General features: G+C 44.9%; 1 protein-coding gene across 1 annotated transcript in view; it reads right to left on the bottom strand.

Annotated features, from left to right (window-relative positions):
* The window catches only part of Slc22a3 (solute carrier family 22 member 3), an 88,516-nt gene that overhangs the window by 24,591 nt on the left and 36,647 nt on the right, over positions 1–27,278 (bottom strand). The window contains exons 2-5 of the mRNA XM_048420776.3: positions 21,059–21,162; positions 15,733–15,887; positions 14,403–14,571; positions 13,478–13,595 (exon numbers count right to left, since the gene is read on the bottom strand). Of these exons, the coding sequence (XP_048276733.3) occupies positions 13,478–13,595; positions 14,403–14,571; positions 15,733–15,887; positions 21,059–21,162 (546 nt within the window). The remainder of the gene's footprint in view (positions 1–13,477; positions 13,596–14,402; positions 14,572–15,732; positions 15,888–21,058; positions 21,163–27,278) is intronic.

Here is a 27,278-nt window from a genome sequence, read left to right as displayed (position 1 = left end):
ATTCCAAAGGGAGTTGGGATAGGACAATCACAGGGGTTTGCTAGCTTTCAGCCTAGTCAGTAAATCCAAACTCAGGTTCAAGGAGAAACCCTCTCCCAAAGGGATAAGTAGGCAGTGATGGAGGACCTCACCAGATGTCCCTTATGTGGTCTCCGTGTACACAGGTGGGTGCATCCCTCACATGTATGCACATATACACATATACATCATATACATACACATATTCACACTCACAATGCAGAAACAAACCTTTGAAGAACAAAAGAGCATAATTATTGATGAGGCAGAAAAGAGATCACAAAGATGATAAGGTAAAGGATAAATGAATAAATGCAACAATACAGTACTAGGGAAAATACGAGGATAATGAATGTATATGGGGAGACAGTCTGGAGAGCAAATATCATGCAGGTTATATTAACAATAGCATCCAATACAGAGCCTTGCACCTATCTGCTGAACATGAGGTTGAACCAGTTTTACATGTGTTTCAATACATCTGTGTTTCCGAGAAAGCCTCTGGGAAGCGCTGTTCATCTAGAGTTTTCAGATGTGTGATAATCAGAGTATGTCCTGTGACTCAGTTTTTAATGTGAAAAAGATTTCACTACAGCAATTAGTAACTGACTTGTTGAGCTCGAGAGGTTAGTTATCTTTAGACCATGGAGTATACCAAGACAGGAGACTGTAAGTGATCCTGCGTGAGGTAGTTGTATATTTCACCCCGCTGACAATTGAGTAGGTTGTTCTGAATTTCAGAGTGAATATATAAACTGGCTTTTATAAGCTGTCTAGGTCAGGTCCCAGAGACACGCTTAAGACTTGAGGTTCCATATGCCCTGGAAACACTTGAATAAATGTTTAGTCTCTTCTTCACTCTATCTGACAAATATAATCATGACAATATCCATTCAATAAGTCGTCCCCAGCTGGTATAGGAGGTCCTTCTGTATTAGTGTTGCTTTCATTGGTTGAATAAAGAAACTGCCTTGGCCTTTTGATAGGGCAGGAATTAGGTAGGCAGAGTAGACAGAACTGGATGCTGGGAAGAAGGGCAGACAGAGAGCCACCATGGAACTAGCCACCAGGTCAAACATGCTGAATCTTTCCCAGTAAGCCACGACCTCGTGGTAAAATACAGATTATTAAAAATGGATTAAATCAAGATGTGAGAGTTAGCCAATAAGAGGCTAGAGTTAATGGCCAGGCAGTGGTTTAAATGAATATAGTTTCTGTGTGGTTATTTTGGGGTTTAAGCTAGCCGAGCAGCAGGATGCAGCCCGCTCCTCTTACTACACCCAGCCTCCTTCAAGATCTAAGCCATTTGAGGCATGTTGACCTTAGTAAAAGCAGGAAAGGGAAACCAAGATTCTCCTTTGAGAGCTGATGAAGCATTTATGAATTTAGTTACCTGATTAGCATGGAGAACTTGTTCTTAAGGCCAGTAAAGGATCAGAACATAATCAACGTGAGAGTTAATCAAGGATGCTTAGGACCTATCAAGGATTCTAAGTTAATCAACTCCATGGGGTTTGACTTTAGTTTTTTTCTAAGAACAGGTCCTACCTTGAACTTTGAAGTCACCTGGGACAAGCTCAGCAGTTAAGGAAGATACAAACATGTCCAGGTGCCCTGTGTGTGCTTCTAGGTGCCCTGTGTATGCATCCAGGTGCCCTGTGTGTGCATCCAGGTGCCCTGTGTGTGCATCCAGGTGCCATGTGTGTGCGTCCAGGTGCCCTGTGTGTGCATCCAGGTGCCCTGTGTGTGTGTCAAGGTGCCCTGTGTGTGCTTACATGTGCCCTGTGTGTGCTTCTAGGTCAGCAATTTCAATCCTGAGTATGAGGACTTAAGGTGAAAACAGTTAGAGGTTGGCAGGGATTATGTTCTACTTATGGTTACCGAGACCATGCACATATACAAATGCTATGATTACACCCTGTTCCTAAGTAATTATTTACTATTATGGCACTTCCCTTCACCTGAAGAAACACACATTTATGTCAAACTCCAACGCATCATATAGACAAGGCCCGAAGGCCAATGGCTTGTGCACCCAAGCAGTATATCCACAGCAAATAGAGAGCTGGCCCACTGGCCAAGTCACGTGACCTTCTAGAGCCTCTGGGGCTGAATTTACATCTGCTTGGACACAGGCCTGTGAACGAAACTGTTCCAACCGCTCACCCAAGGGTCTCTTGGCCCCCTCTCCAAGGCTGTCTCTGGGGACGGTGACAAGAACTTGCTATCACGTGAATAATTTCTCTAAATAGGAAAAAAGTCCTTGGTTCTGGCCAGTTTCTTTTCTTTTCCTTCTTTTTTTGTTTGTTTTTTATTTTAAATTTTTAAATTCACTTTACATACCAACCACAGTTCCCCCTAATCCTTTCCTTCTGTTTCCCCCACTTCCCCTCCCAACCCATCCTTCATCTATTCCTCAGAAAGGGAGACTCCCATGGGGGAGTCAACAAAGCCTTCTGGCTAGTTTCTCAAGAGGCCCTAAGTCATTGTCTTCTTTTTTCTGACAAAGGATTTAGAGATTTCTTCTCTTAAGATTTTCTTTATTCAGACCCTTGAAAGAGGCAAGTTCATCACGGTAAAAGGAAAGCTCTCAGCCTCCCTTACTACATGGGTGTTAAGCTGTATTTTCCTCCTTCCACTAACACTGAATTCAAGTGAGGAACACACACCGTGGTCCATATTACTTGATCCTGCTTCTGAACTAAGTATCAAACCAGGTCCTGATGTCAGGAGCAGGAAGGACCATGGTTGGTACCCACATGCTGTCGTCAAACCATTTAGTCACGGATCACAGGAATTTTGAACTCAATTGTTCTCAGAGAACAGAGGATTTTATCCCAGGAAAATCCAGCATCCGGCACCTTGCTTGCCAAGCTCCTGGTTGACCCCAAGAGATTAGTTTTGATGTGCTTGTTCCTGGGATGTGTAGTAAAAGTCCCTCCTGGGGTGTCTACGTAGTAGAGACTATCCTTGTGTACCAATGTTGCCTCTAGCTCTGTAGAGTACAGCAGATTTCACCTGCTCACCCGGACACATCTCTAAGGAAGAGTTCACGAAGAAAGGCATTCATCCTGGTGTGTCAGAGAGCAAGCAAGCAGTGTTGTCATGGTAACTAAAGCTTGGGGCTGTGAACCACTGTGGAGTGCCCACCGGAGATGAGGCAGTACAGTGCCGTGGAGCCTGTACACATCCCTCACCCACTGGACAGCGTGTTCCCAGAGAGGCACCGCCGCTCACTTCCTCACAGGAGGAAGCGCAGGGATTTGGATCGCAGAAATGGATTTTGCAGAAAACACAGGGGCTGGCCAAATGGCATGGGAACAAGACCCTTGAAAGAGTCAACTGTCTTTCTCACAGTATGAGCACGAACACTCAAAGGGAAGGCAAACATACCCCTCCGTCCCATTAGGCAGAGATCCAGAATGAAAAGAATTGAATTAGGAACTTTTGCAATTATCAGAGAAAAAAAAAAAGAGCAACCAAACCAAACAGAATAAAGCAACCCAGTGGCCTTCATTCATCTTGTTTTATATTTTAGTTTGTTGGTTGAACCAGGAGGGACTGGGTTGGACCAGAAGCCGGAAGAGACATTTCTGCACACACAGAGGTGTGGGGAGTAGAAGGGACTCCAGCCCTTAAAGGACAAAGCCAAGGTCAGCTATTGAGGAGGAACAAAGGGCGACCCCTGACTTGCAGATTACATAACCTGACAATGATTGGCCATCAAGTGTGCTGTCACCAGGTGGAGCTTGGAACTCGACCCACTTCTCTGCCAGTGAGCCACTCCTCTGCCAGTGAGCTTCGCCTGGCTCTGAGAGCAGAGGAAGTGAGAAGGGAAAAATTTTCGTTTCCTGGCTCTTCTGAGTAGAAACTGTTCTCTACGGCCAGAACTTCCCAGAGAGGGAGTATTTGTGGTGCTTTCAACGAAAATGGCCCCCACAGGTTTACAGGCTGGAACAGGACTTGGAGGTTTCAAAAACCCACATCAGGCCCAGTCTCTCCTCTTTCAGCCTATGGCCTGTGGATCAGGATCAGAATCTCTCAGCTACTGCCCCAGCACCAGGCCTATTTGTTTCCTGCCTGGACGATGATGGGCTAACCCGCTGGAAGTGTATGTGAGCCCCCAATTAAATGCTTCTTTTCATAAGAGTGTCTGGGTCACGGTGTCTCGCCCTGGGTTTGGCTAACACAACTGCACTTTTCCTGACATGGGGGTGACCATGCTGCAATCACACACCTAAGACAGCATTCGACAGGAGTCTAGAAAGGGCAGATGTGGGGTGCGGAGGTAGCTCAGGTAAAGAGCTTACCACACAAGCATGAGGATCTGAGTGACATCCCCAGTACCCATGTAAAAAGCCAGGCATGCTGGTACACGCTTGTCACCCCATGGCCAGGCAGAAGGAAACAAGAGGATCCTTGGGGCAGGTTTGCTCAACAAGAGATGCTGCTGGAGGTGGGAGTGGGGGGATTAAAAAAACATGGGTGGTCCAGTGCCAGAGGCATGATACCCAAAGGAGTATCATGGCCTCCATATGGACACACACACACACACACACGCACGCACGCACACACACACACACACACACGCACACACGCACGTGCACACACACGCACACGCACGAGCACACACACACACACGCACACACACACACACACACACGCACGCACACACGCACACACGCACACACAAGGACCATACATGTGTATGCGAGTGACTCCACAACTAAGACCTTCTTTGTACCCAGTTCCAAGAATAGCCAAATCCTGGGCAAGTGGGGCCATGCGGTCACTTTACCATACCCTTCCCATAGTTTATTACTTGTCTTGGTTCAGCTAAACAGCCTCTGATGTTGGGGTGGTGGCCCTGCAGTCACACACCTAAAGCTCTGTGAATGGCAGTGCCGAGAGCTTTCTGTCAAGCTCTTGTGGGCACTTTTCACACTTCAACTTGTATTAAGAAGAAGTCGCTGAGAGCTGACAAAGTCAGGCTCCAGTTACTTCCAAATGGAAACCAAGTCTGAGTTATAGAGAGGCCCTGCTCCCTGTGTGCTGGTGCGCATTGCTGCTCCTCGGTGATGCACCCTGAAAGTCCGGCTGGCTCCTTCAGGCCCGGACCATTTGCATTTCCAATTCAATAAAAGCCACAAGATGCTCTGGACTACTCTCAGCTCATCCTTTGTTCTGGAAGCTGTTGGGCAGAATTTCTTTGCGTGAAAAAAAAGCTATTGCTTGTCAAGTTTGGGGAAGGAGCGTGGGCATCCTGTCTTGCTCTGGACCTCACAGTTGATCGGTCTTCATGGCTATTTCATAACGTTTTCAGTCAGCCAACTGTCTTAGTTTCAAAAAGTTAAAAACGTGGGAACTGAAGAAATTCCTGCAAACACTGTAAAATCCTGTAAGGCATTCACAGGGCTCAGACCACTCTCCATAATCTGAAGTATGTTACGCTAAACCATGGCTAAAAGGCCTGTTTTGCATTGTGCATCAAGTGTCTTGAAATTTTTCATGCATCCAGGAACATCTGAGTGAAAATGAACATGACAGTGTGCATGCTAAAGCTGTCAACGTCAGACAGCCTGGCAGGGATGAGAGAATTCCCCATGGAATGCTCCCTCTGTGAGGTGAGGAGGTGCAATGTCAGCTCTGGGTGGGTTTCCGGGAGTGTCTTTCTAATTCCTTCACTGTTTCAAGCTCATCCTGGAACTGAAACGGGCCAGGCTTGGAGACCCTTCAGCAATTCCTGGGAGAGCACTTGTATCTCAACTCGGAGCCAACAACTAAACACAGCAATTAAAAGCCCGGCGCAGCGGCTCTCCAGCAATTTCTATGGCTCAGCAGTTGGAGTGCACACCACTTTCCCAGAGGACTTGAATTTGATTCCCAGCGCCCATGTCAGGCAGCTCACAACCAGCTGTAACTCCATCTCAGAGGAATGCAACATCTCCAGTCTCTCTACACAGACACAAAATTAAAAGTAAAATGAACCTGAAACAAAACAGTGCAGAAACTGGACTAAAATATCACACAGTCCCGATGGCCGAAACACTACATAGCTCTGCTCTGCAAAGAGCAAAGGTTATGGAGACTAAAATCGCCCCTTGGGAGACACATCCATGCTGCTGCAGAAAGGGACTTCCCAAGTATCCTCAAACTGGAAGGTCCTGTCCCACGGCAACATTATTGTCCATGCAGCAGGTCACTAACACACAAGAGCGAGCACAGAGTTCAAGAGTCGCAAGTCTGTCTAGTAACCGAGATGGTTTTAATCTTTCCCGTTGGGATCTTTGATATTAATCGTGAGCCCAAAGAAATCCCTTTGGGATGAAGAAACTCAAAAAATGTCCATTCTTGATGACATCTAAACATTCTACCCTGGGAATGTCCCAGGAGTGTGTCTAGGAGAGAATGTGTGTTGATAAGCTGTGGGTTAGCTACCAGCAGCGAGAGAACAAAGAAAGTATAACCATGTCAGAGCGGCAGGAAAACATCACTGACGAGCGTGGACCTCCAGCCCTGTGGTGACAGAGGCTTTGTCACCTAGAATTGTAACCTGCTACATTCTCAGAGAAATTTTCCCATTTGGGGAGAGGTCGGGATTTTAAAAGGGAGAAAATCATGAAGATAAAGGCATTCAAAATCCCCCAGTCGAACCTGCTCACAGTTACTGCCTATGCGGTCCAGCTCAGCTCAGGGCAGTGGTGATGGCTGTTCTCTCAGCATAGCAGTGAGCTCCTGGAAAATAAATCTGCCTCACACCCATCAGTCGACGAAGTATAAACCAATCAGCATTTGCTTAACTCACATGTGTGGGTAGATCTGGAGAGTTCTGGTTTAGTTTTGGGCAATCATTGCTGAGGCAACTCTGAATTCTTTCAGGATCCTTTGGGACCATCAGGTGAGCCCAGGAATATTTTCCTCTTATCCTTGGATGAAGTCCAGAGATAAGGCCCAGCCACACAAACATTTTCAAGCCCCAGCTGCACTGTGTCTGGCAATCCACCACAAGTCAAATCACAGCACCCAGCCCAGGCCTAGTCAGGGGGCAGGAAGAACACCCCACCTACAGCGAGGTCAAGGCTTGCGTCAGTGCGCCCAGAATCAATGAACCAGAAGTGGTTTTCATCATATAGAAATGAGGGAGAAGAGAAGAGCATTTCCAAGGAGTGAGCTGCTCTACCTCCATCAAAAGCCCTCTGGAGAGCCAGATGCGCGCTGACCCCTCCTCCTCCGGTAACTGAAACAGTGCTGTTGTGATCCACCACAGTGAACTTGAACTGTGTGTAGTCAACACCCACCCCTCATCTCTGCAGTGCAGAGACACATTGAGTACGTGGTGGTTTCTAAGGAAACAGTGAACTCCTGGCCACAGCCCACAAGGCAGTTCACCCCAAAGTGTGACTCTGCTCATTCTGAGGCTCTCTAGGGATGACACTGATTCAGGATGTACTGTCCTTGTGGTAGGTGGGAGAGCAAGGGACCAGCAGAAGTTCGTGCCTGGTAGAGCTTTGTCCTGAACCAGCAGAGCCCAGGCGAGTTGGGTAGCCCAGGCGAGTGGGTGACACAGCATCACTGTGGGTCGAGTGGCAACAGATGCAGCTGGTAGGTATGTTTTTACAGGGAGGTGGTGTGGGAGGTCCTCTGTCTATGTGTTGCTTTTAATGGTTAATGAATAAAGAACTGCTTTGAGCCTATGGCAAGGGCAGAACAGAACTAGGTGGGAAAAGCTAGGCTGTATGCTGGGAGAAAGAGGGCAGAGTCAGAGGGAAGCCATGAAGCCATAGGAGACAAATGTTGGGAACTTTACCCAGTAAGCCACAGCCACGTGGCAATATACAGATTAATATAAATGGGTTAAATCAATATAAGAGTTAGCCAATAAGAAGCTAGAGCTAATGGGCCAAGCAGTGACTTAATTAATACAGTTTCTGTGTGGTTATTTCCGGTCTAAGCTAGCTGGGAGGCCAGGAACCAACAAGTGACTTTCCTCCAACAGGGAGGGTGTAAGCAGTTGGAATACTACTAATCTACCATGGATAACACCTTTTGACGATAAGGGGAAAAAAAAACGTAATAGACCCAGCTCTCTCCATCACTCACCAACAGACTAAGCCTGCTGTTATCAAAAGTGCTTGTCCGCTTCTTCTGTCACCCCAAGCACGCGGCACCTGGCCCTATCCTCAGGTAAGTGCTGGTGTTCAATGCGACCGTTCATAGCATTCACCTGCATTCGGTTCTCCTGCACACAACTCCCGAGTGTCTATCATGTAAGAGTGGGAAGTTAATTGAGTCATCTCTAGCCAGGTGTCAGACAAGAAATGGCATGTTATAAACGGTGGGAAGCAAATGCAAACTGATACCAAAGGAAAAATTCAGTTCCTGGAATATGCTAGAACCTCATGAGCAAAGCAAAGGAGGTGGCCAGGTCTTTCATCTAGAGGTCATGCAGGGCAGTGGGTGCCCCTGAAGACCCTGGGAGACCCACCATGCCGTAGCTATGCCCTTGCTGTAACGACTGTAGATGCACTAAGGATTTCATCCCTATTTCTAAGTACATCTTAACAATTATAACATACAAATGCTGAAAGTCAGAGGACGGCTGGTCTAGCTGTGTGGGCGAATCCTTCATACACACCGCTCACTGCTAAAAATCCTCCCGGCCCGCTGATTCGCCCCCATTTCTACAGACCGCACACCTGTCGGGGCTTCAGTTCTGTTCTCAGTGGACATTAGTCACTTTGTGTTAGGGGCACCTGCGCTTTTGTGTGCTGCAGGCTGTTTCTTCAACAAAGCCAGGCCCAGCCAGGAGCGTGGGGCCAGGAGACGAGTGCCATTCATCTGAGGTACAAGGGAAGGCAGTTACGTGGATGTGAATACAGCCAAACTACACGACACTCTTGAACAGAAGCGTCACTGTGACATCCATTGTCTGGAACAGCAGTGTGTACTAATGAAAGTGAGATGCGGGTAAGTGTTGATATCTGAGGTGACTACGCAAACACAAGGTTTCAAGGAGGTCCAAACATTGACACCAGCAACACTTATTTAAGGGACTGACATAAGAGTAATTGATGCCCACCGTGCTTATCAAGGCACAAAAACTTTGATTCTGGTGTCAGAGGTCAGCAGCCTGTGCTGCTGCTTATTATTTCTGGGTTATCATAAGAGGCATTTTGTACCTTATTATGCATCATGAAACTTGAGGAACATTTCAGATTGGAATCTGTGGTGTGTTCTAAGTTTAGCCCAGGGCTTTGCACTGAGAATGTTAATTCTCTGAGTTGATGTAAATCAGTTGATGTATAAAGGTTTGTGGGGCCCGGGAGATGGCTCAGCAGGTAAAGCGTTTGCCACACAAGTGTGAGGACAGGAGTCTGATCCCCGGCGTCCATGTAAAAACTGAGCAAGCACAACATCCTACCTACAAGCACAGTGCTTGGGGGTGGGGGGCGGAGACAGGGGATACTGGCAAATCAAATGGAAAACAACCGAGGAAGACTTCTGACATCAAGCTCTGGCTTCCACGCACATGTATACGCAACTGCAAACACACGCATACACATGTATGCACATTGTATACAGGCCCATGGAAAGGAAAGGATGTTGATAGCATCAATTTGAAGACACGTTTCAAAACCAAAAAGAACAGGTGGTTCCACAGATAAGGCTGCAACTTAGAAGGTGAACCTGAAAATGCCACCAAATGAAACAGCAAGAAAATGCCCAGAAAGGGCAGGAGGGATGGAGGATTCAACACAGGAAGCCTCATCTGCCCAAGATGGGGTAACGTGAGCATCAATAAGACATGTCCAAAAATAGCCACAAAGCTCTGAAACATGTGCAGTTTGTTTGTCCAAAGGATGCAACTCATTGGACACCATTACAAGATGTTGAGGACCAATCCACTCCTTGGGAAAGGAAGAGGTAAGCATGTAGCCTTCCATCCCTAGACTTCTATATGTAAGGGCAACCAAAAGCTGGTAAGAAAACTTAGTATCTATATAAATATCCCAGGAATAAATGTAGCAATAAGGATGGAGTGAAAATAAGTCATCTGCAACTCCTGATGAACTAATCCACCCAGACAATGGTTGCCAGTCCCACCAACATTCCCAGAGAGACAGGCAGGCAAGCAGATATCTCCAATGGAAATGTACTGAGCCACTTAAGAAGTAGGCTTGCCAAAAAAAAAATCAAGCCTGAACTCAACTAAACTCTAGTTCTAGCTACTAACAGAGACTACAAAGACAGTTGATCATGTTAATGGGTTCTTAGAAATCAATAAGCTATGTTCAACCTTCTGACATCATGACAGGACGTTATCATCTTCAGAGAGTGGGGCAAACAAGTGACAAAAAAATCACACACAAAGCTCATAATATTTTAAGTTTAGAAGTCTTCCATTAGAGGCATTCATAGCTCTCCTTTGACTACAGGAAGCCCACGTGCTACTGGTCAGACAACCTTGCTTAAATAAAAACTGCTTAAGAATCTTCATCCTCGGAGCTGCTTAGTAAAGCAACAGAAGACAAACTTATAGAGAACTCAAAGAAATGTGTCTTCACAATATCTAAACACCAGGAGGCTGCTAGGGCAGCACAGAGCTACAGCCATCATACACAATGATGATTAGGGTACAGATAATACCACTTTGCGGTTTGATACTAGATAGATATCTTAGCTTCTTTTCCCGTTGCTGTGATGAAATACCCCAGGGAAAAGACAGCTCAGGGGAGGAAAGGGTTAATTTCACTCTCAGTTCAGGGTTGCAGCCTACCATGGCGGAGAGGTCACAGCAGCTGAAGCAAAAAAAAAAAAAAAAAAAAAAAAGAGCATGTCACATTACATCCACAGTCAGGTGCAGGTGAATTAATGCACTCGATGAACCAATGCAGGCAAGCACACAATTTATTCTTTCCATTAGACACAATTGGGGATCCCCACACAGGACATAGTCCTGCCCAAATTAACAGTCTTCTTCCATTAATTGATGTAATCAAGACAGTCCCTCACAGACATGCTCCAGGCTAGCCTTCATCTAGGCAATCCCTCACAGGTGTGCCCGGACGCATGCCTCCCGGGTGTGCAGCTGGCAATGCTAAGCGCCTCCACAGGTAACTGTGTCTAATCATTTATTCTTACAGTAATGATATTGAAGTCATATTTTGGATACCCCCACTCTCCCTACTTGCTCTCCCCATAACTCCCATTCCCAGCAGTTGGATTGCAGCTCTGATTATTTGAGTCTGAGTCAAATGAGTATCTCTATCACTATCCACTCATCCATGCCCCGAGGACAGCACCTGTGATCCTAGAGTTGTGTCAATACATTTACACTTCCATATCCGAGAGATGCTACAAGATGCAGCCAGGATAGTATCCCAGGGAGAGGACAAGGTAGAGCAGAGAAGCCTCAAGTTTGGTCACACGCCAGCAATTAAAGGGTCTATGTGATACATGGACAGAGATTCATCAACCTATTTTTCCTATTTTAATATGCTTGAAATTTTCTCTATTAATCCCCTGCCCCATAGGGGCTAGAGAGATGATTTAGCAGTTAAGAGCACTGGCTGCTCTTCCAAAGGACTCAGATACAATCTCCAGCACCCATGTGGCAGCTCACAACCATCTGTAATTCCAATCCCAGAGGATCTAATGCCTTCTTCTGGCCTTTGTGGGCATTTCATGCATGTGGTGCACAGACATGTCTGTAGGCAAATCACCTATACATATAAACCTTTGTTTTTATTAAAATGAATTATAAAGAAAAAATAGGTATGAAAATTATCAATAGACCAAAACACAGAAAGAGTAAATGCTTTGGTAGCAAAATGCTGACAGTGGAGCTGGGATGCCACAATACATTCCTTAGGCAATCAAGTCTGGTTTGGGATAGAAACCCCTTGCCTATTCGGCTTTAAACGAGTGCCATGATGACTCAGAAGCCACTGCATCCAAGTTCAGGATCTTTAACAAGCAGAGTCATATAGAATGCCAATCTCTCCCCTACTAGAATGATCGTCACTGTGAGACTGAGACTGAGCGCTGTGTTGACCAGATGCACTATGTGGGGGGCAGCACATCTGTCCACCCTTAGATGGCTCCAGTATCTCATCTCATTGGCCCCCATCAGGCTGCTGTGGTTTCTCAGTCCTCACAAACCTTGTTCTAGATTACACCCCAGGGATCATGTACTCAGTGTCTTCAGCGTGCTGCTAAGTGGATGGCAAAATATTTGCTTGGCCATTAACACAGAGGGCTGGAGAGATGGCTGAGTCAGTCAAGTTCTTGCTTTGCAAGCATTCAGACCTGAGTTTCACCCCCAAAACCCAGGCGAAAAAAATGTCAGGTCTGTAACTGTAGCTTTGGGGACGCAAAGGAGAGTGGATTCCTGGAGTTTTCTGGACAGCCAGCCTAACTCTTTGGAAATGTCCAAGCCAATGATGAGAGATTCTGACTCAAAAAGAAAGATGCCTAGTGCCACAAGAGCAACATCTACAGCGTGTCCTCTGACACCAACATGCGCACACATGGATGTGCATCCACATACACACATGTATACACACTTATAAAACCCTAAACACATGTAATCATAACCTTAACCCAGCTGTGAGGAGCTACAGTGAGATAAAGGGAAGCTGACTTAAGGGTGAATGACTTCTTCCCCATCTCTAATGTTCCTTCAAAGAGTGACAAGAATAAGCATGTCTTAGTGGTACATGATTGGTTCACGAGAAGATTGTTCTCTGTTCCTTTTAGTTCCAAAGTGGGAGGGGGGGTAGGGGTGGGGACAGGGACAGAGTCATCTAAAAGGTGTTTGCTAAAGAAGGAGAGGAGAGAAAGGAAGAAAGAAAGAGGGGAAAGAGAGGGAAGGAAATGCTAAGTCTAAAACTGATATTGCTCAAGATCTTGTGTGAATGAGTAGCATTTCTAAGGTTGCCTTAAAAAATATATCTCGGGCTACAAATACGACTCAGTGGTAGAGCGTTTGCTTGGCGTGTGCAAGACTCCCAGTTCGATCCCAAGCCTACATGGGTGGAAGCGAGGGGGAATAAGAATAACAAGAATAGCAGAACTCAATTCAAGAAAGACTCAAAAGTCAAGAAAACAACCCAATAACTTTTATAACCAAGGTGACTGAGGGGACACTATTCCTCTACAGTAAAGAACAATGGTTCAAGCTCCTCAGAGTAACTAAAAATGATAGTCAGATGTTTAATAACACATAACATCATATCATACTATATAATATTATATATAATAATATTATATGCTATGCATAATAGTATATTATATAGTATATTAGATGCTATAATTTATATTGAATATATTACATATGATATCATATAATATATGATAATATGCATGCATAACTTTAAGAAGGAGAATTAAGCACAGAAGTCATAAAGAATTACTCCGCCCAGTTTAACAGTTTATTACTAGTAATGAGTAGCATTACCTCCGAGTAATTTGGTGAGAGGTATTTCCCATTGCTCTTGGCCACGTGTCTCAGGATCTTCAAAGCTTTTTCCCCTTGCTTCCGGGTGATCAGCCAGCGGGGAGATTCAGGAACTACCCTGGTAAGTGGGGAGACGTTTGAATTAGGTCAGAAATCTGGAAATCCAAAAGCTCATGAGTCTTTCTAGCCAAAAGGATCTTGCAGCAATCAGCTTACAAGTCAGGACAGTTCTCAGAATTGAAAACAGGCTCTCAGAAATGAATTTTCTTTGCAAATTTACAATGAATGGGAAAAATACTAACTTGGCTATGAACCCCCCCTCAAAAAACCCCTAGAAACATTTCTCCACAGTTCAGAGAACCCTACAGTATTATGTTTGTGGTTACAAATATGAAAAGGATTAGGGCTTAGTATGTATCTAGGAAAAGGCAAAGTCTTCCCTTATTCATGGAGCCTAATTTACCCATACATTAAAATTCAATGAGGGGAATAAATTACATTTGCCCCAGTATGAGTCAAGTGCATACATCTAGAACATCTTGACAATCTATTTCTCTGACATTCTCAGCCTCTTATTCATCAGAGAATGTTAATTTGCTTAATGGATTTTTTTATCATATTTAATCTTCATGGTGAAACACCGAGTTTGTTACCTCCTAATTCTCATGAAAGTATTGCAAAGGGATAAACCATAATGCAATCATCTAGTCTGGAATTTTGTATTGGGGTATTTTACTATTTGCAGTGGCCACTCTTAGTCAAGTAACCAATAATCCCTACATGTTGTCAAAATTCTCTACTAATTCCCTAACCACAGGCAATCTGGAGAGTTAGGAAATCTTCATTTCAGAACTCATTTCTGCACTGGTTTGGCATTGGTTCATGTGCAATGGGATCAATGCAATGATGGCCAAAATCACATTACCAGTAATAAAGAAGGAAGAGGAAGCTGGGCAGTGAGATGGCCAGCTGGATGCCCTGCCAGCTGGGGGTAAAGTAGGCAATTCCAGGGAGGAGGATTATTCCAAGCGTGAAGAACATCTGGATCACGATTCCCACAATCCTCCTTTGTTTAGAACCTACTATCTCTGTCACTGGAGGAGAACAGACACAGACGATTAGGGGAGATCTCAGTCAACTCCGAAACAAATAGACTCGGCACCTGTTAAAAATCTGCTGGCATTATTGGACTACTCCAGAGCCCAAGGATGTGGGGGCTTCCATATGTGCTGAACTTCTGAAGATGACTGTCTGGGTACCCAATGTGTGTTTTTCAGTTTTTTCTGCCCTGATCCTCAGGCTTCTTAGCCAGCACCCTCTGAGTATGGCTGAGGAGGGCAAGGAACACCTATGCTGGTTTTAGGGCATCTCACTATGGCTGTTGAGAAGATCATTCCCATTATCAAACCAAACATAGCAAGCTAGCTCACATTTATCACTGTAACACTAAGGATTTGTAAATTATTCTCCCTCGGGGAGAATTACCACGGACATCAGACTCTGCCCATACTTTCCACAGCCCCAAGACAGTTTAGATTATGCATGTTGTTTGACTTTTCATGTATGCAACAGATCTCTAAAATCCACCTGGGACATTTGTTGCTGGAAGCCCGACCTCCTCTGCACCTTCCCACTAAGTGGTTTTTCTGTTCTCATCATCCTGAGGCATGCTGACTCCCTTGCGGCTGCCCTAAGTTCATAGTTTTGAACATTCACATAGACGTGGGTTGTGTTAAAAATGCCACATGCTTCAGTCATTCCTCTGTTCCAGCCAGTGACTCTCAGTCCCTACGTGTACCCACTCTCCTTTTCCCACCATAAAAAGAGTTTCAGGCATCTAAGCCACCCCTGCTAAGGTCTCCCACAGCAGTCGTGGAAAAGATTGGAAATCCGAGCATCTGAGACAGTACTGTCAGATGACCTATCTAATTTCCTTGCTCATAAATCCTCCACCACTTAAAGCAGGTGACTGGTTTGCGCTAGAATCCGAGCCAACGGGAGCAGCCTGGACCAAACATAAGCAAGGGACAGAGTTCCATATTCTCTATCTGGTATCTGGTTCCCATTTAAAAACAGCCTCCAGTCTCTGCAGCAGCTGGAATCCCAGCCCAAGCCCTCGACCTGCTTGAGCATGTGTTGCAATGAGGTCTCCAGGATTTCGTTGTGGGAAGGCTGAGCTAGACTCCCGCCCCCCTCCCCGCCCAGCCCCCTCTAGTTCTCACAGGGAAGAGTGGTTGCAACAAAACAATTCTTACCAATCACGAAGCAGGTCATCCATGCCCCCTTTCCAAACACGCCTTGCAGGAAGCGGAAGATGACAAATACAGAAAAATTTGGTGCAAATGCCACCACAACCCCTGTGACGCCAACACCGAAACAGGATATTAAGTAAATGAGTATCCTGCCATACCTTCACGAGAAAGAGAAGAGAGAGACCCTTAGACATGGTCTTCAACATAATGGAAATGGAATGAGATAGGATGCAAAAACAAACAAACAAACAAATAAATCAGCATCCTCTGTAGCCCACCATCGCTGTAAACAGTAAACAGTGTTGATAATATACCTAGGAAACCAGAGGGAAACAATTGGAACTCATCTCTGCAGGGACATTACGAAATCAACAGCCCACAGCATGTTCTTTGAGACCGAATAATTCCCAGTGGTGACCCTCTCTGCAATGCTGTTCTTGCGGTTTCCATGATGGCCTGGTTCTGACATTTGCTCTCATTTCTGTGGGTGGAATCTCAGGGAGGTGCTGGCAGAATGAAGCAGCCATGTACGTTACAGAAGTCTCCACTTTAATCTTGCCTCATCCAGGTACCAGTCCAGGACCTTGGGCAAACTCCTCAGTGCTCTAAGACTCAGGTGTTGTAGCTTCCCCAGCCACCCCCTTTTTTCCCCAGTGATGGTAAAGAGGAGAAAATGGGGCTGTAATGTGAAAACTATAAAGTTCAATCAATGTGTGTTGTTATTGGTTGTGTGGGGTGTGTGTGTGTGTGTGTGTGTGTGTGTGTGTGTGATTTATAGAACTATAGCCGAGTAGCTCAGACAAAGAAAGGGACAGGGTGCTGTGGCCAGTTCCCCAGTCTGTTGTGAGCTGATTCCCACAGTTGAGCCAGGTGATTGGCTGACAGGCACTCATCCTCAATAACCTAGGAGAGCTTTCATCCTGTAGTATCTTCCTTACAAATCTTTAGAACATTCTTACTTCTGCGTCGTTGCATCAAGGGCAGAGAAGAAAACAGCCTTAATGTAGCCACATGTTTTAAAAGTCAACTCTATTTTTCAAAACAGCTTTAGGTTCAAACAGAATTTAAGCAGGAAAGATGGGCTTCCCATGCACCTCTCCTTTCATGCATGCACACTTACCCTACCACTGATCCCCCCCCCCCACCCGTTGAGTAATCCTTGTGTTGCAATCAGTAAGCTTAAGGTGACATATCATTGCACAAGTCTACAGTTCACACTAGGCTTTCGAGTTCCATTCTCCAGTGCCAGGGATCAAACCCAGGACTCTGGACAGGCAAGGTAAAAGCTCTGCCACTGAGCTACACCCACCCAAGGTTCACTGTTGTGTTGGACAGTCTGTGGGACATGCCCACACTTCCACATCACACAGAATAGTCTCACATCCTTAATTCCTTGATGGTAGGAATGCAAAATGATGCAACCCATTATTAGTTCTTAGTGGTCACTCTGCATCCCAGGCAACTACAGACTTTTCCATTGTCTCCATTGTTGGCAACTTTCTAGAATGTTCTACAGATCTATAGGGATGTTCTAAGATTCTATAGGAATCGTACAGTTTGAAATATTTTCAGATTGGCTTCTTGAATGCAGCAATGTGGGATTAAGTTTCCTCTATATCTTTTTTTAGGGTTCCTGGCTTGTTTCCTTCTAGTGTGGAGTAGTATTCTGCTGTCTGGACAATGGGTCATCTATCCATCCACCTATTGAAAAACATCCCAAATGCTGGCAATAATGCACAGAGCTGTTGTACAGTCCACATGAGAGTTTACATGTGGATTAGGTTTTCAGCCTTGTTGGGTAAATACCAATACTGTAATCTCTGGTCCTGTGCATCTAGTTTTGCAAGAGACTGACAAGTGGGATTCCCCTTGCTGTGTCACTATGTGTCCTACCAGCCAGGAGCACCAGTCTCTGTGGTCCCACACACTTGCTAACATATTATCCTGAATTTATTTAGTTTGAAAATTGCTAAGTGTGGGGGTGTTTTGTCTGCAGGTATCTCTGCAATAATGTTTGTGCAGTGCCTAGAAGGCTAGAAGAGACCATCGGATCCCCTAGAACTGGAATTACAGCAGATTGTGAGCTGCCGTGTGGGTGCTAGAAATCGAACCTGAGTCCTCTGGAAGAGCCACCTCTCCAACCCTTAGCCTGTGTTTTGGCATCTGTGTTTATGAAAGCTAAAGGCAACGAGGTTTTATTTTCTTCTAATATGTTCTTCTGGTTTAGGCAGCAAGGCAGTACTGACGTCACAGAATAAGTTAGGGAGTGTTTCTGCACCCTTATCTTCTGTAAGAAATGGAGACAACTGTGTATGATTTATTGTCCACACAGTAGAATTTACCTGCCCCAAATCTGAACCTGGTACTTCCTGCTTAGTAAGGTTATTCATTACTGACTCAATTTATTTAATAGACATAGGCCTATTAAAATAATTCACTTCTTATGTGAGTTTAGGTGGGTTATGTCTTTCAAAGAACAAGTCCACTCGATCTTGGTTCTCAAATCTGGGGCCATAGAGAGTCATTTACATTGTTTCTTTATTATGCTTTTTAAAGTGTATGGGATTTTAAACCATCATTAATTTGAGTCCTACCTCTTTTTCCTAGTTGGTTTATCTAAAAGGTTATTAGATTTCGGGGCTTTCCAAAGATCAAGCTTTTGACTCTGTTAATTTTCTCTACTGATTTATTGTTCCCAATTTCTTTGATTTTTTTATTCTAATTTGTATCATTAACTTTCTTCTGTTTATTTAGTATTTAATTTGGTCATTTTTGTTGCTGTTGATACCTACTGTATAAATTCAGAGTGTGGGTTTTAGATCAATCTTATGTTCTAGGAAGAATCTTGATGCAGTAACCTCCCTTCTGCACTGTTTTTGCTGTGCCCATAAAGCAGATACATTGCTTTTCTCTTCACTGTGAGCAAAGTATTTTAAATTTCTCTTGGGATTTCTTCTCTGTTAGCAGAAGTACAATGCTTAATTTCCAAGTATTTGGGGATTTCCAGTTTCTTGTTACAGATTTATTGTTTTGTTTCTTGGAAACAAAAAATTAAATGTGGAATGACTTTCTAGTTCTTTAATTTTGTTAAAATATATTTTATGGCCCAGAAAATAACTTTATTAATGTCTCACATGTATTTTAAAAAAACCTGTATTTTGCTATTGTTGGATGATGTGGTCTGTAGGTGTCCACTCTATCCAGCCGACTGGTGGCATTGCTGAATTCAGTTACGTCTTGATTATAATAATCTGTTGGTTGGATTTTTACATTTTGGACACAAAGTATTTGAGTCTTTAACTACAATGAGGGATTCATCTGTTTATCCTGTGGTTCCATCAGTTTTTCCATCCTGTATTTTGATGCTCTGTTGCTAGGTACATATATGTTAAAGATTGTTGTGTCTGTTGAATAAGTTTCCATGATGAAGTTTACCCGTCCTAGTAGCAATATAACGAGCTCTACTTTGTTTTGGTTGTTCTTAGAGTGGCGTATGTTTCTCCACTTGAAACTGTTTCCTTAGCCCGTGGACACCGACACCGCAGACATCCCTTTTCCTTTTCACTTTAACTGGGACTACGTGCTGAGGAGAGCGGGCTGGACTTGTGTATTTCGCTCCTCCCACATGGAAGGCTGATGCTGACTTAAGACAGGAATTTCTCATCCCTCGGGTCTAGGTTCTAATTAACCAGATGTGGACTTTTCATTTTCTGTTTTGTTTTTCTAGTATTTGTCTGCTTTTGGCTTTTAGGTTGTGTGTGTGTGTGTGTGTATGGGGGTATGTGTGTGTGCGTGCACACACAAGTATTTTCTGGGAGTAGGCCTCATTATGAACAGAAGCATGGGGAAATTTTTCTTGATAGTCACCATGAAAACCTGGTACACTGACAAGAGGTAAAAATCACAAACATGGGGCTGGAGAGGTGGCTCATTGGGTAACAGTCTTCACTGTCCTTCCTCGGTCCCCAGCACTTAAACCAGGGTTCACATCTGTGATTCCAGTTCCAGGGCACTTGGTGACCAGGTCTCCCTGGAATTTGCTTCCCCCCCCCGCCCATCCTCCCTTTTCCCTCACCCCTTCTTTTCCCTCCCTTTCCTCCGCAACTGCCCTACCCTTAGCTCCCTCCCAGGGTTCTTCACTCTCAGAGTAGTTCACACACTCAGCCTCTAACACTCCAGCAATTCGGGTCAGGTTTTCATTACCCAGCAGCCTCTGCTCCAGTAAGTGCCAGTTCCTTGTATCTGTCTAGCTTTCCAATTTGGGGAGCAGCTGCTCGCCCTGTGACCTCACAGCTGGGCAGCTTTGCTGACTTAGCAGCTGGCTCAACCTCATCCTTGTCCCGCCTGAGTGGAGATGAGAGGAGACTCTTCCCTTGGAAGTCCCTGTCTAGAGTCTTAGCTCGCTCCGTCCCCACCACTCTCTTCTCACAGGCATGCCTATTAAAATACCTCTCATCCTGCCCTTAATATAAATCACAGACACACATGGGGGTGGGAGTGAGGGAAGACACATAACGGTGGTCAGTGCTGGTAGGAGGCGGGGTTACTTACAGCCCCTCTCTCACGTCAGCTACAAGGGAAGACCCTCAACCCTGACTAGAGTTTGAATCCTCTTCTATGCCGAGTTATTTTAGGAGATATGTTTATTGATCATGTAGGATGAAATACATAAGCAAGATCCAATTATGAAAAGATTAAGTTACAGTAGCCAGAGCTGCATGGTGTTGCATGTCTGCAATCCCAGCACTCAGGAGACAGAGGCAGGAGGATTGTGAGTTTGGGTCTCAACCAGTACATATAGTGAGACCCTGTCCAAAACCAAGAAGACAAAACCAGAAAGAGAAACCAACACAAACAAAAATGAGAAAAATGCAATCCAACTCCAACCATAGCCACTGAGGAAAGAAATGAAATATACATGAAAATCCCTTAACAATGCTGAGAAAAATTCTTTTCAAAGTTTCAGTACAAATTTGTAGAATAAAATACAAAAACTAAAAGCATCAGAATGGCTGGTCTCATGAGTAAATCAACAAAACCCCAACCACTGGACTGCTTTGAGCACTAAATCTTCCCAACGCCTAAGCCTTGACATCACTGCTCTAGGGCCAGTGTTTTCCCTGAGATCCATTCTCAGCCTCAAGGGCACCTTTTCTACCAAGGAACAAGGAGAGGAAGTTTGGAAAGGGAAGAATTAGTCAAACTAAACAAGTGTGGATGTCCTGGGTAGTGGGATAAAAAAATGAATGTAGCTGATAAAAAAGCATTTATCCCCTCCCCATAGGTAGTATGTTAATAGTGAAGCAGCCGGTGACTTATCCATACCTACCTATCCGCTGCATAGCCCAAGGTGAATGCCCCAGCCAGGAAGCCAAGGTTCAGGATGGCTTGGGTGAGGTCCAACATCCAGGCATTGGCACAGACAAGGTCAAACTGGGGAAACAAAGAAAAATGCATGAAGATACCTGGAGATGTTCACCTTCAAAACACTCTCTAATATAGGTCAACCATCTTTACAAGAGATTTGCTTAGATATGCCCCATGTGAAATTTGAGGATGCATCGTATGCATGCATAGACATTGATCTGTGCATATTTTCATTGTTAGTTGAAATGACGGCAAGGGAGTGAACCCCGAGGATATGGTGGATGCTGACATTTTAAAATAATGTTGTTAGTTAAATCGCTTATGTGCATCCATGGTGTGTGGATACTATGGGGACCGCCTGCACTCATCCAGCGTCATGAGCTTTGTGATCTGACTTGCAGTGAGCTACACGGAAACTGACACTTCATTCTTAGAATCTTTCTGTGACAACCTAACCCTGACATGTTAGAGGATTTTGTCATTAATTCAAGTCCTTGAAGGTATGATTCCGGTTTTATTGTCATGCGTGTGATTATCAGAACAATGGAGTTAGACTCGTGGCAGACACATCTAGAGAGACGTGCAAAGAAACTCCGAAAGCAGACAGACTGCTACCAGAAAAACCAAAATTTTGCTTTAGAAAAGTGACAAGCAGCCTCAAATATAAAAACCCACATGGCAGGATTTGCTTCAAACCGCTGAGCTTTAAATAACTGGGTTAGGGAGACGGAGACAGACGCATGTCTCCTGGCAGGAGTGACCCTCTTAATGAGATTCCATAGCTTCTTCCATGTTGTGTGAGTTTAAATGCCCCAAACTGTCTTCAAACGCACGTAATTTCTTTTATATCAAATTGGTTCTCCTCTTTGCTCCTCCATAGGAGCAACAATCAGAAAGGATTTTTACACCCCATATTTATATAAGATTAATTGAAAATAGATGCCCATCAGTATGTTCTAAAATACTTGGAGAGTTGTCTGGGCCAGATAGTGCCTGCTCTTCTGAGTTTTCTGCATGCCAGATGCCAAAGATAGAGATTGCATTTCTCGGGCTTCTTTGTCAGTGTGGAGCTGCTTGCCTTTGGGGAGCTGGTGCAAGATCAAAGGGAAGGACTCTGCTTCCAGTCTTGATACAGCTCCTGTTCCCATTATGGCTGCCACAGTGGTAGCCGGTGGCTGGCGGCTGGAGGCGTCCATCATTCAGTGCTTGCAGCCCTGACCTAGCCACATGTGGACAAAGGGATCTGGCCCCACTGGTACTGGCACAGGGATGTCAAAGTTGGGTAGACTGGGCAGGACTGACTTCCAAGACTGCCAAGCCTACGTTTCTTTTCTATTTTTTTGAGTCCTTCCAAATTAGCTCAGTACAATCCTTTTGTTAACTCCATCCCTGCCTAACATATCTAGCCTGGTTTTTATTTTTCGGACTGGCACCATGCTGGCTTGCAACAGTACAAAGTAAGCATCAACAATGTGTGTATTTAAACAAATGCACAGGTGTTCTTCCGTGTCTGTTACATCACATACCCTCTAACAGCCCCTCTCTTGCCCAGAATCAGGTCATGTTCCTCAGTCCCTGGACAGTTGACAAAGAAGCCTGCCACACGATGGCCTTGAAGTTTCTTCTCTCTTGTTTACAGCTGCCAGGAGGCCCAGCTGTCCATGGTAGCCCAGCCTGAGAACTTTCCTTTGTAGCTTTAATCTCTTTTCTACAGCCTTCCTCCATGTCAGAGGCCACATAGGCTATGTCGCGAGGAACCTCCCTCTTCCTTCCTCTGAAGAACTACAAGAGTCAGAAACTCCCATTGTCCTATGGATCCAAAGGTTGTTCCTGCAAGACCCCATCATGCCAACTGTGATATGACACTTGCTGTCTGTCATGGCTAATCTTGGTTGTCAATTTGACTGCGTCTGGAATAAACTAAAACCCAAGTGACTAGGTTCACCTGTAAGGGAGCTTTCTTGATTCAATCATTTGAATGGAAAGACTTACCCTAAATCCAGATATTTGAAGTAGGAAGAGTTATAAAGAATCTGGCCCACACATTCTAGTGGCAGCCTATCTAAAGGCAATGGAGGAAGCTCTTGCTCTTTGCCTGTTTGCCCTTGCTCTTGCTGGCAAGTCCATTCCTTCGCTGGCGTTAGAGCCTACGTCTTCTGGGTTCCAATGTATACCGCACACCACCTGAGACATACAGAACTACTGGATTCTGGGACTTTCCATTGAGAGACAACCATTGTTGAAATAGTTGGACCACAGTATTATAAACCTCTCTAATAAATCCCGTACATTGATGTGTGTGTGTGTGTGTGTGCGTGTGTGCGTGTGTGCGTGTGTGTGTGTGTGTGTGTGTGTGTGTGTGTGTTATATTCAGTCTATTGCTTCTGCCCCTCTAGAGAACTCTGGCTAACACACTCTCCAAATGCTCTCCCACAGGGACTCATCGTGGCTCCTCAAGGGACCTAAACCTGATACTGATCAGTAGGTCACCTTAGATCACAAAATTTACCAAAGTCTTCATCAGAGACACAAAATGTAGGTCTCTCTCTCTCTTAAACCAACCTATGCAGAGCAAGTGAGCCACGTCCAATTTGGTTTTCCAGGGTGTGCATACCAGAAGCATTTAAATATCCTTAATACCCATAAACCCACGTGTGGCCACCTTGTTACTTATTAATCTTCAAAGTCACTTTACACAAACAGAGTAATTCTCCTTGGCATAGGCAGAAAGTCAATCTGATAACAGACTCAGGCAGCCCTTCCTGGAAAGTTGAAAGGATTCCACGTGCCTCGTTCTGCAGAAAGCACGAACAAGTCTAGGGAAATCAGGTATTTCTGAAGGGTTTCCAGCTGAGGCCTTTTCCTTAGAGCTTCCCAGCTCTTAAAATCCAAATAGACGCTGTGTTAGATGCTATGTTGGATACTATGTTGGACGCAATGTTAGATGGTATGTTAGACGCTATGACACTGTTAGATACTATGTTGTTTTGAGTTTAATGACAAAATGCACAAGTTTTTAGTGTATGTGAAGGTCACAAATCTTTAAATTTTCTAAAATCTAAACCACAAAAGTTCTCAGGTATACAAAGGTCAAAGGTGAGAAGTAAAGGTTAAAAACAACACAAGTCCTCATAAAGCCGTGAGAAACAGCCGATTCATCTGCTGCATCTGAAGGGAGAAGGGGAGGTCTTTGAAGTCCAGCCCCAGAGGCTAAGAGCCTCCATTTCAACTATTCAGGGACGAGTCACGTTGTCCTTCAGACTTGGTTCCTTTGGAGGTTGATCTCCAGCATGGTAGCAGAACCTCTGGGAGCAGCGTCTGCTGGGAGACAGATGGGAGATGGGGCACAGCCTGGGGGAGGCATTATCCCCAGTTTCCATAAGTGGGGTAAAAGGAAGTAAGCTATAAAAAGGAATAAGCTGACCTCTAGATTGCTCTGACTTCCTGTCTTGTCATCTGGTCTCCCCTCCCCCACACCTTTGCGATGCTGTCTCCATGAGGTCCTTAAGAGAAGCCAAACAGATCGGGACTTCAAACCTCTATATCTGTGGGCTCCATAAACTCTTTTCTTCATAAGCACCAGGGTTCAGGAATTTTGTTCTAGTAACAACAACAAATGGTGAGAACACATTATGATGTGGGATCCCCCTCTGTATGCTATGAATACCATTGGTGAATAACGGAACTGCCTTGGCCTATTGATAGGGCAGAACTTAGGTAGGCGGGGAAAACTAAACTGAATGCTGGGAGAAAAGAGGAAAAGTCAGAGAGAAGTCATGTAGCCCCTGCAAGAGACAGATGCTGATCAGAACGTTACTTGGTAAGCCACAGCCATGTGACGATACACAGATTAATGGAGATGGATTAAATTTATATGTAAGAGTTAGCCAACAAGAAGCTAGAGCTAATGGGTCAAGCAGTGTGGCATAAGGGGCCGGCTTGTTGGGGTTTCTGTCCCGCCCGGTACCCCACAGCTGGCAACTCCCAAGGAAAATCACACATAGGACTCCATAAGATTATAAACTGATTGGTCCATTAGGTCAGGCTACTTATTAGCTTTTATAACTTATGTTACCCCATTATCCTTATCTATGTTAGCCACACGGCTCAGTACCTTTCTCAGCTGGGCAGGTTACATCCTGCATCTTCGGTGGTCTGCGCAGAACTGGCAGAGGGAGCTTCCTAGAATACTCCCAGTCTCTTTGCTCCACCTCTACTTCCTATCTGGCTTTCCTGCCTATACTGCCTGCCTGGCCAATCAGCATTTTATTAAAATATGATTGACAGAATACAGATAATTCTCCCGCACCAAAGCAGTGATTTAATTAATACAGTTTCTATGTGATTATTTGGAGGCTAAGCGACTGGAACTAATTAGGGGCCTCCTCCAACTACAATATTATAAATGGAACCATTCCAAATCAGGGCTGAGCCTGAAGGCAGGGACCGCAGAGCTCTTCACCGTCAGGTGTGGCATGCCCCTGCTATGTGTGACACAGATCAAAGCAATCACACACCAGCTTCCACAGACAGTTCCATGTTAAATCAACAGTAGGACACAAAACAGAGCCCTGCAATGATGAGAATACAATAATGAAGAAAACAATTTGGGTTGGAGCTCCAATTCTTATGGTCAAAATAAACACGTTTTTAAAAAATGGGTAGCCCAGGTTGACCTCAAACTCTTTATCCTCCTGCCTCCACCTCCTTCAGCAAATCCTACAGGCATGTCCCACCACAACTGGCCAACACAGTTTTGGGTGTTTTGTTTTGTGTTATTTTTTTCAAGATGGGGTTTCTCTGTGTTGCCCTGGCTGACCTGCAACTCACTCTGTAGACCAGGCTGACCTCAAACTCAGAAATCTGCCTATCTCTGCCTCCCACGTGCTGGGATTAAAGGTGTGTGCCACCACCACCCAGCAATAAACACATTTTTAATAAGATCTGGTGACACTATTAGGAGATCATTTAATAATAGCAAGTTAACGCTTTCCTTATATAAGCTATGAACCATTATGACAAGCTGCAGGTATAAAAATGAGTCACAGGTATTTCTAGCTAACTTGGCGACCTTGGGTGTTCAGCATCCGAGGCCAGGGAGAAACATCACTGATGTTCAGATCTACTCTCTGTCTATGCAAGCGGCTTGTGACACAGTTGGAAAGCCAAGGTCAATTTATGGGAAGCAAAAATACACCAACTGAGATCTAAGCAGAAGATCTAAATGTGAGAGATTCAAAGAAAGAAATGACTGGCAGGAGCTGAAGGAGTCACTTACACCAAGATGGATTTGGACTAAACGGCACTGGGGGGCACTTGCGGCAGGAGAGGTGGAGGCAGCGGGGTGAGAACTGGGGAGGGTTTATGCCCTCTCAGCGCTGTGTAGTTCAGTGCTGAGCCCAAAGTGCACCCTGCCCCACTGGCAGCTGGAAAGGCCTATGGTAACTGCCCAGAACCAGTGACAAAACTCAGTGTGAAAAGGCACACAGAGGGACAGAGGCTCATAGAACCTGCAGTGCCCAAAACCCTTCTCCAGAGTTCATCGTAGGCATGGTCAACACATTATTAACAAAACCATTTGAAATAGTGTGGAGAGACATCTCAAATGCATGCCTTTTTGTCTGAACTTATGACACTGGGAGAAAACAAAGCATTAGCCCTGTGGCAGGCTAACCTGTGCCCACCCATCATACAGGACACATCACCCACCCCTCCGTTTTATTTCTTGGCAGCGAAGACATTTAGCTACTTATTTTGATGTGTTTATACTTTGTTTATCAGGCTCCAAAGATGAAAGGCTCTCAGTTCCTGCAGGGACTCAGGGCAGGGAAGTGATGGTTCTGGGGTCAGGTGACCTTGGTGCTGCCCTCTTTTCCAGTTTTGCATCCTCTGGTGAGTTGTGTTGACCCCTTGTGCCCTGTCACACACCGACGATGTGAGATGTGCAGCGAGTTTAATGCCTGAGCCATGAGAATCATTCAGTAAGTGATGCTGACGGCACCATGACCTATGACACATGGCGCTGATGGTAAATGACATAACTGATGGTTTCAGAAAGCAGCTTTTGACACCGGGTGTGCCCTAGAATTACCCAGATTAACAGAAAAAGATGCATGAGCCCCACTACAGACCAGCTAAGTCAGAACCTAGTCTAATGTGTAACCGATGTGTAGGAGCTGCCA

The sequence above is a fragment of the Myodes glareolus genome, chromosome 1 (assembly GCF_982192425.1).
Source record: "Myodes glareolus chromosome 1, mMyoGla1.1, whole genome shotgun sequence".
In the NCBI taxonomy this organism is placed as follows: Eukaryota; Metazoa; Chordata; class Mammalia; order Rodentia; family Cricetidae; genus Myodes; species Myodes glareolus.
Note: the sequence above shows the minus strand (reverse complement) of the source record. Positions and strands in the feature narration are given on the sequence as shown.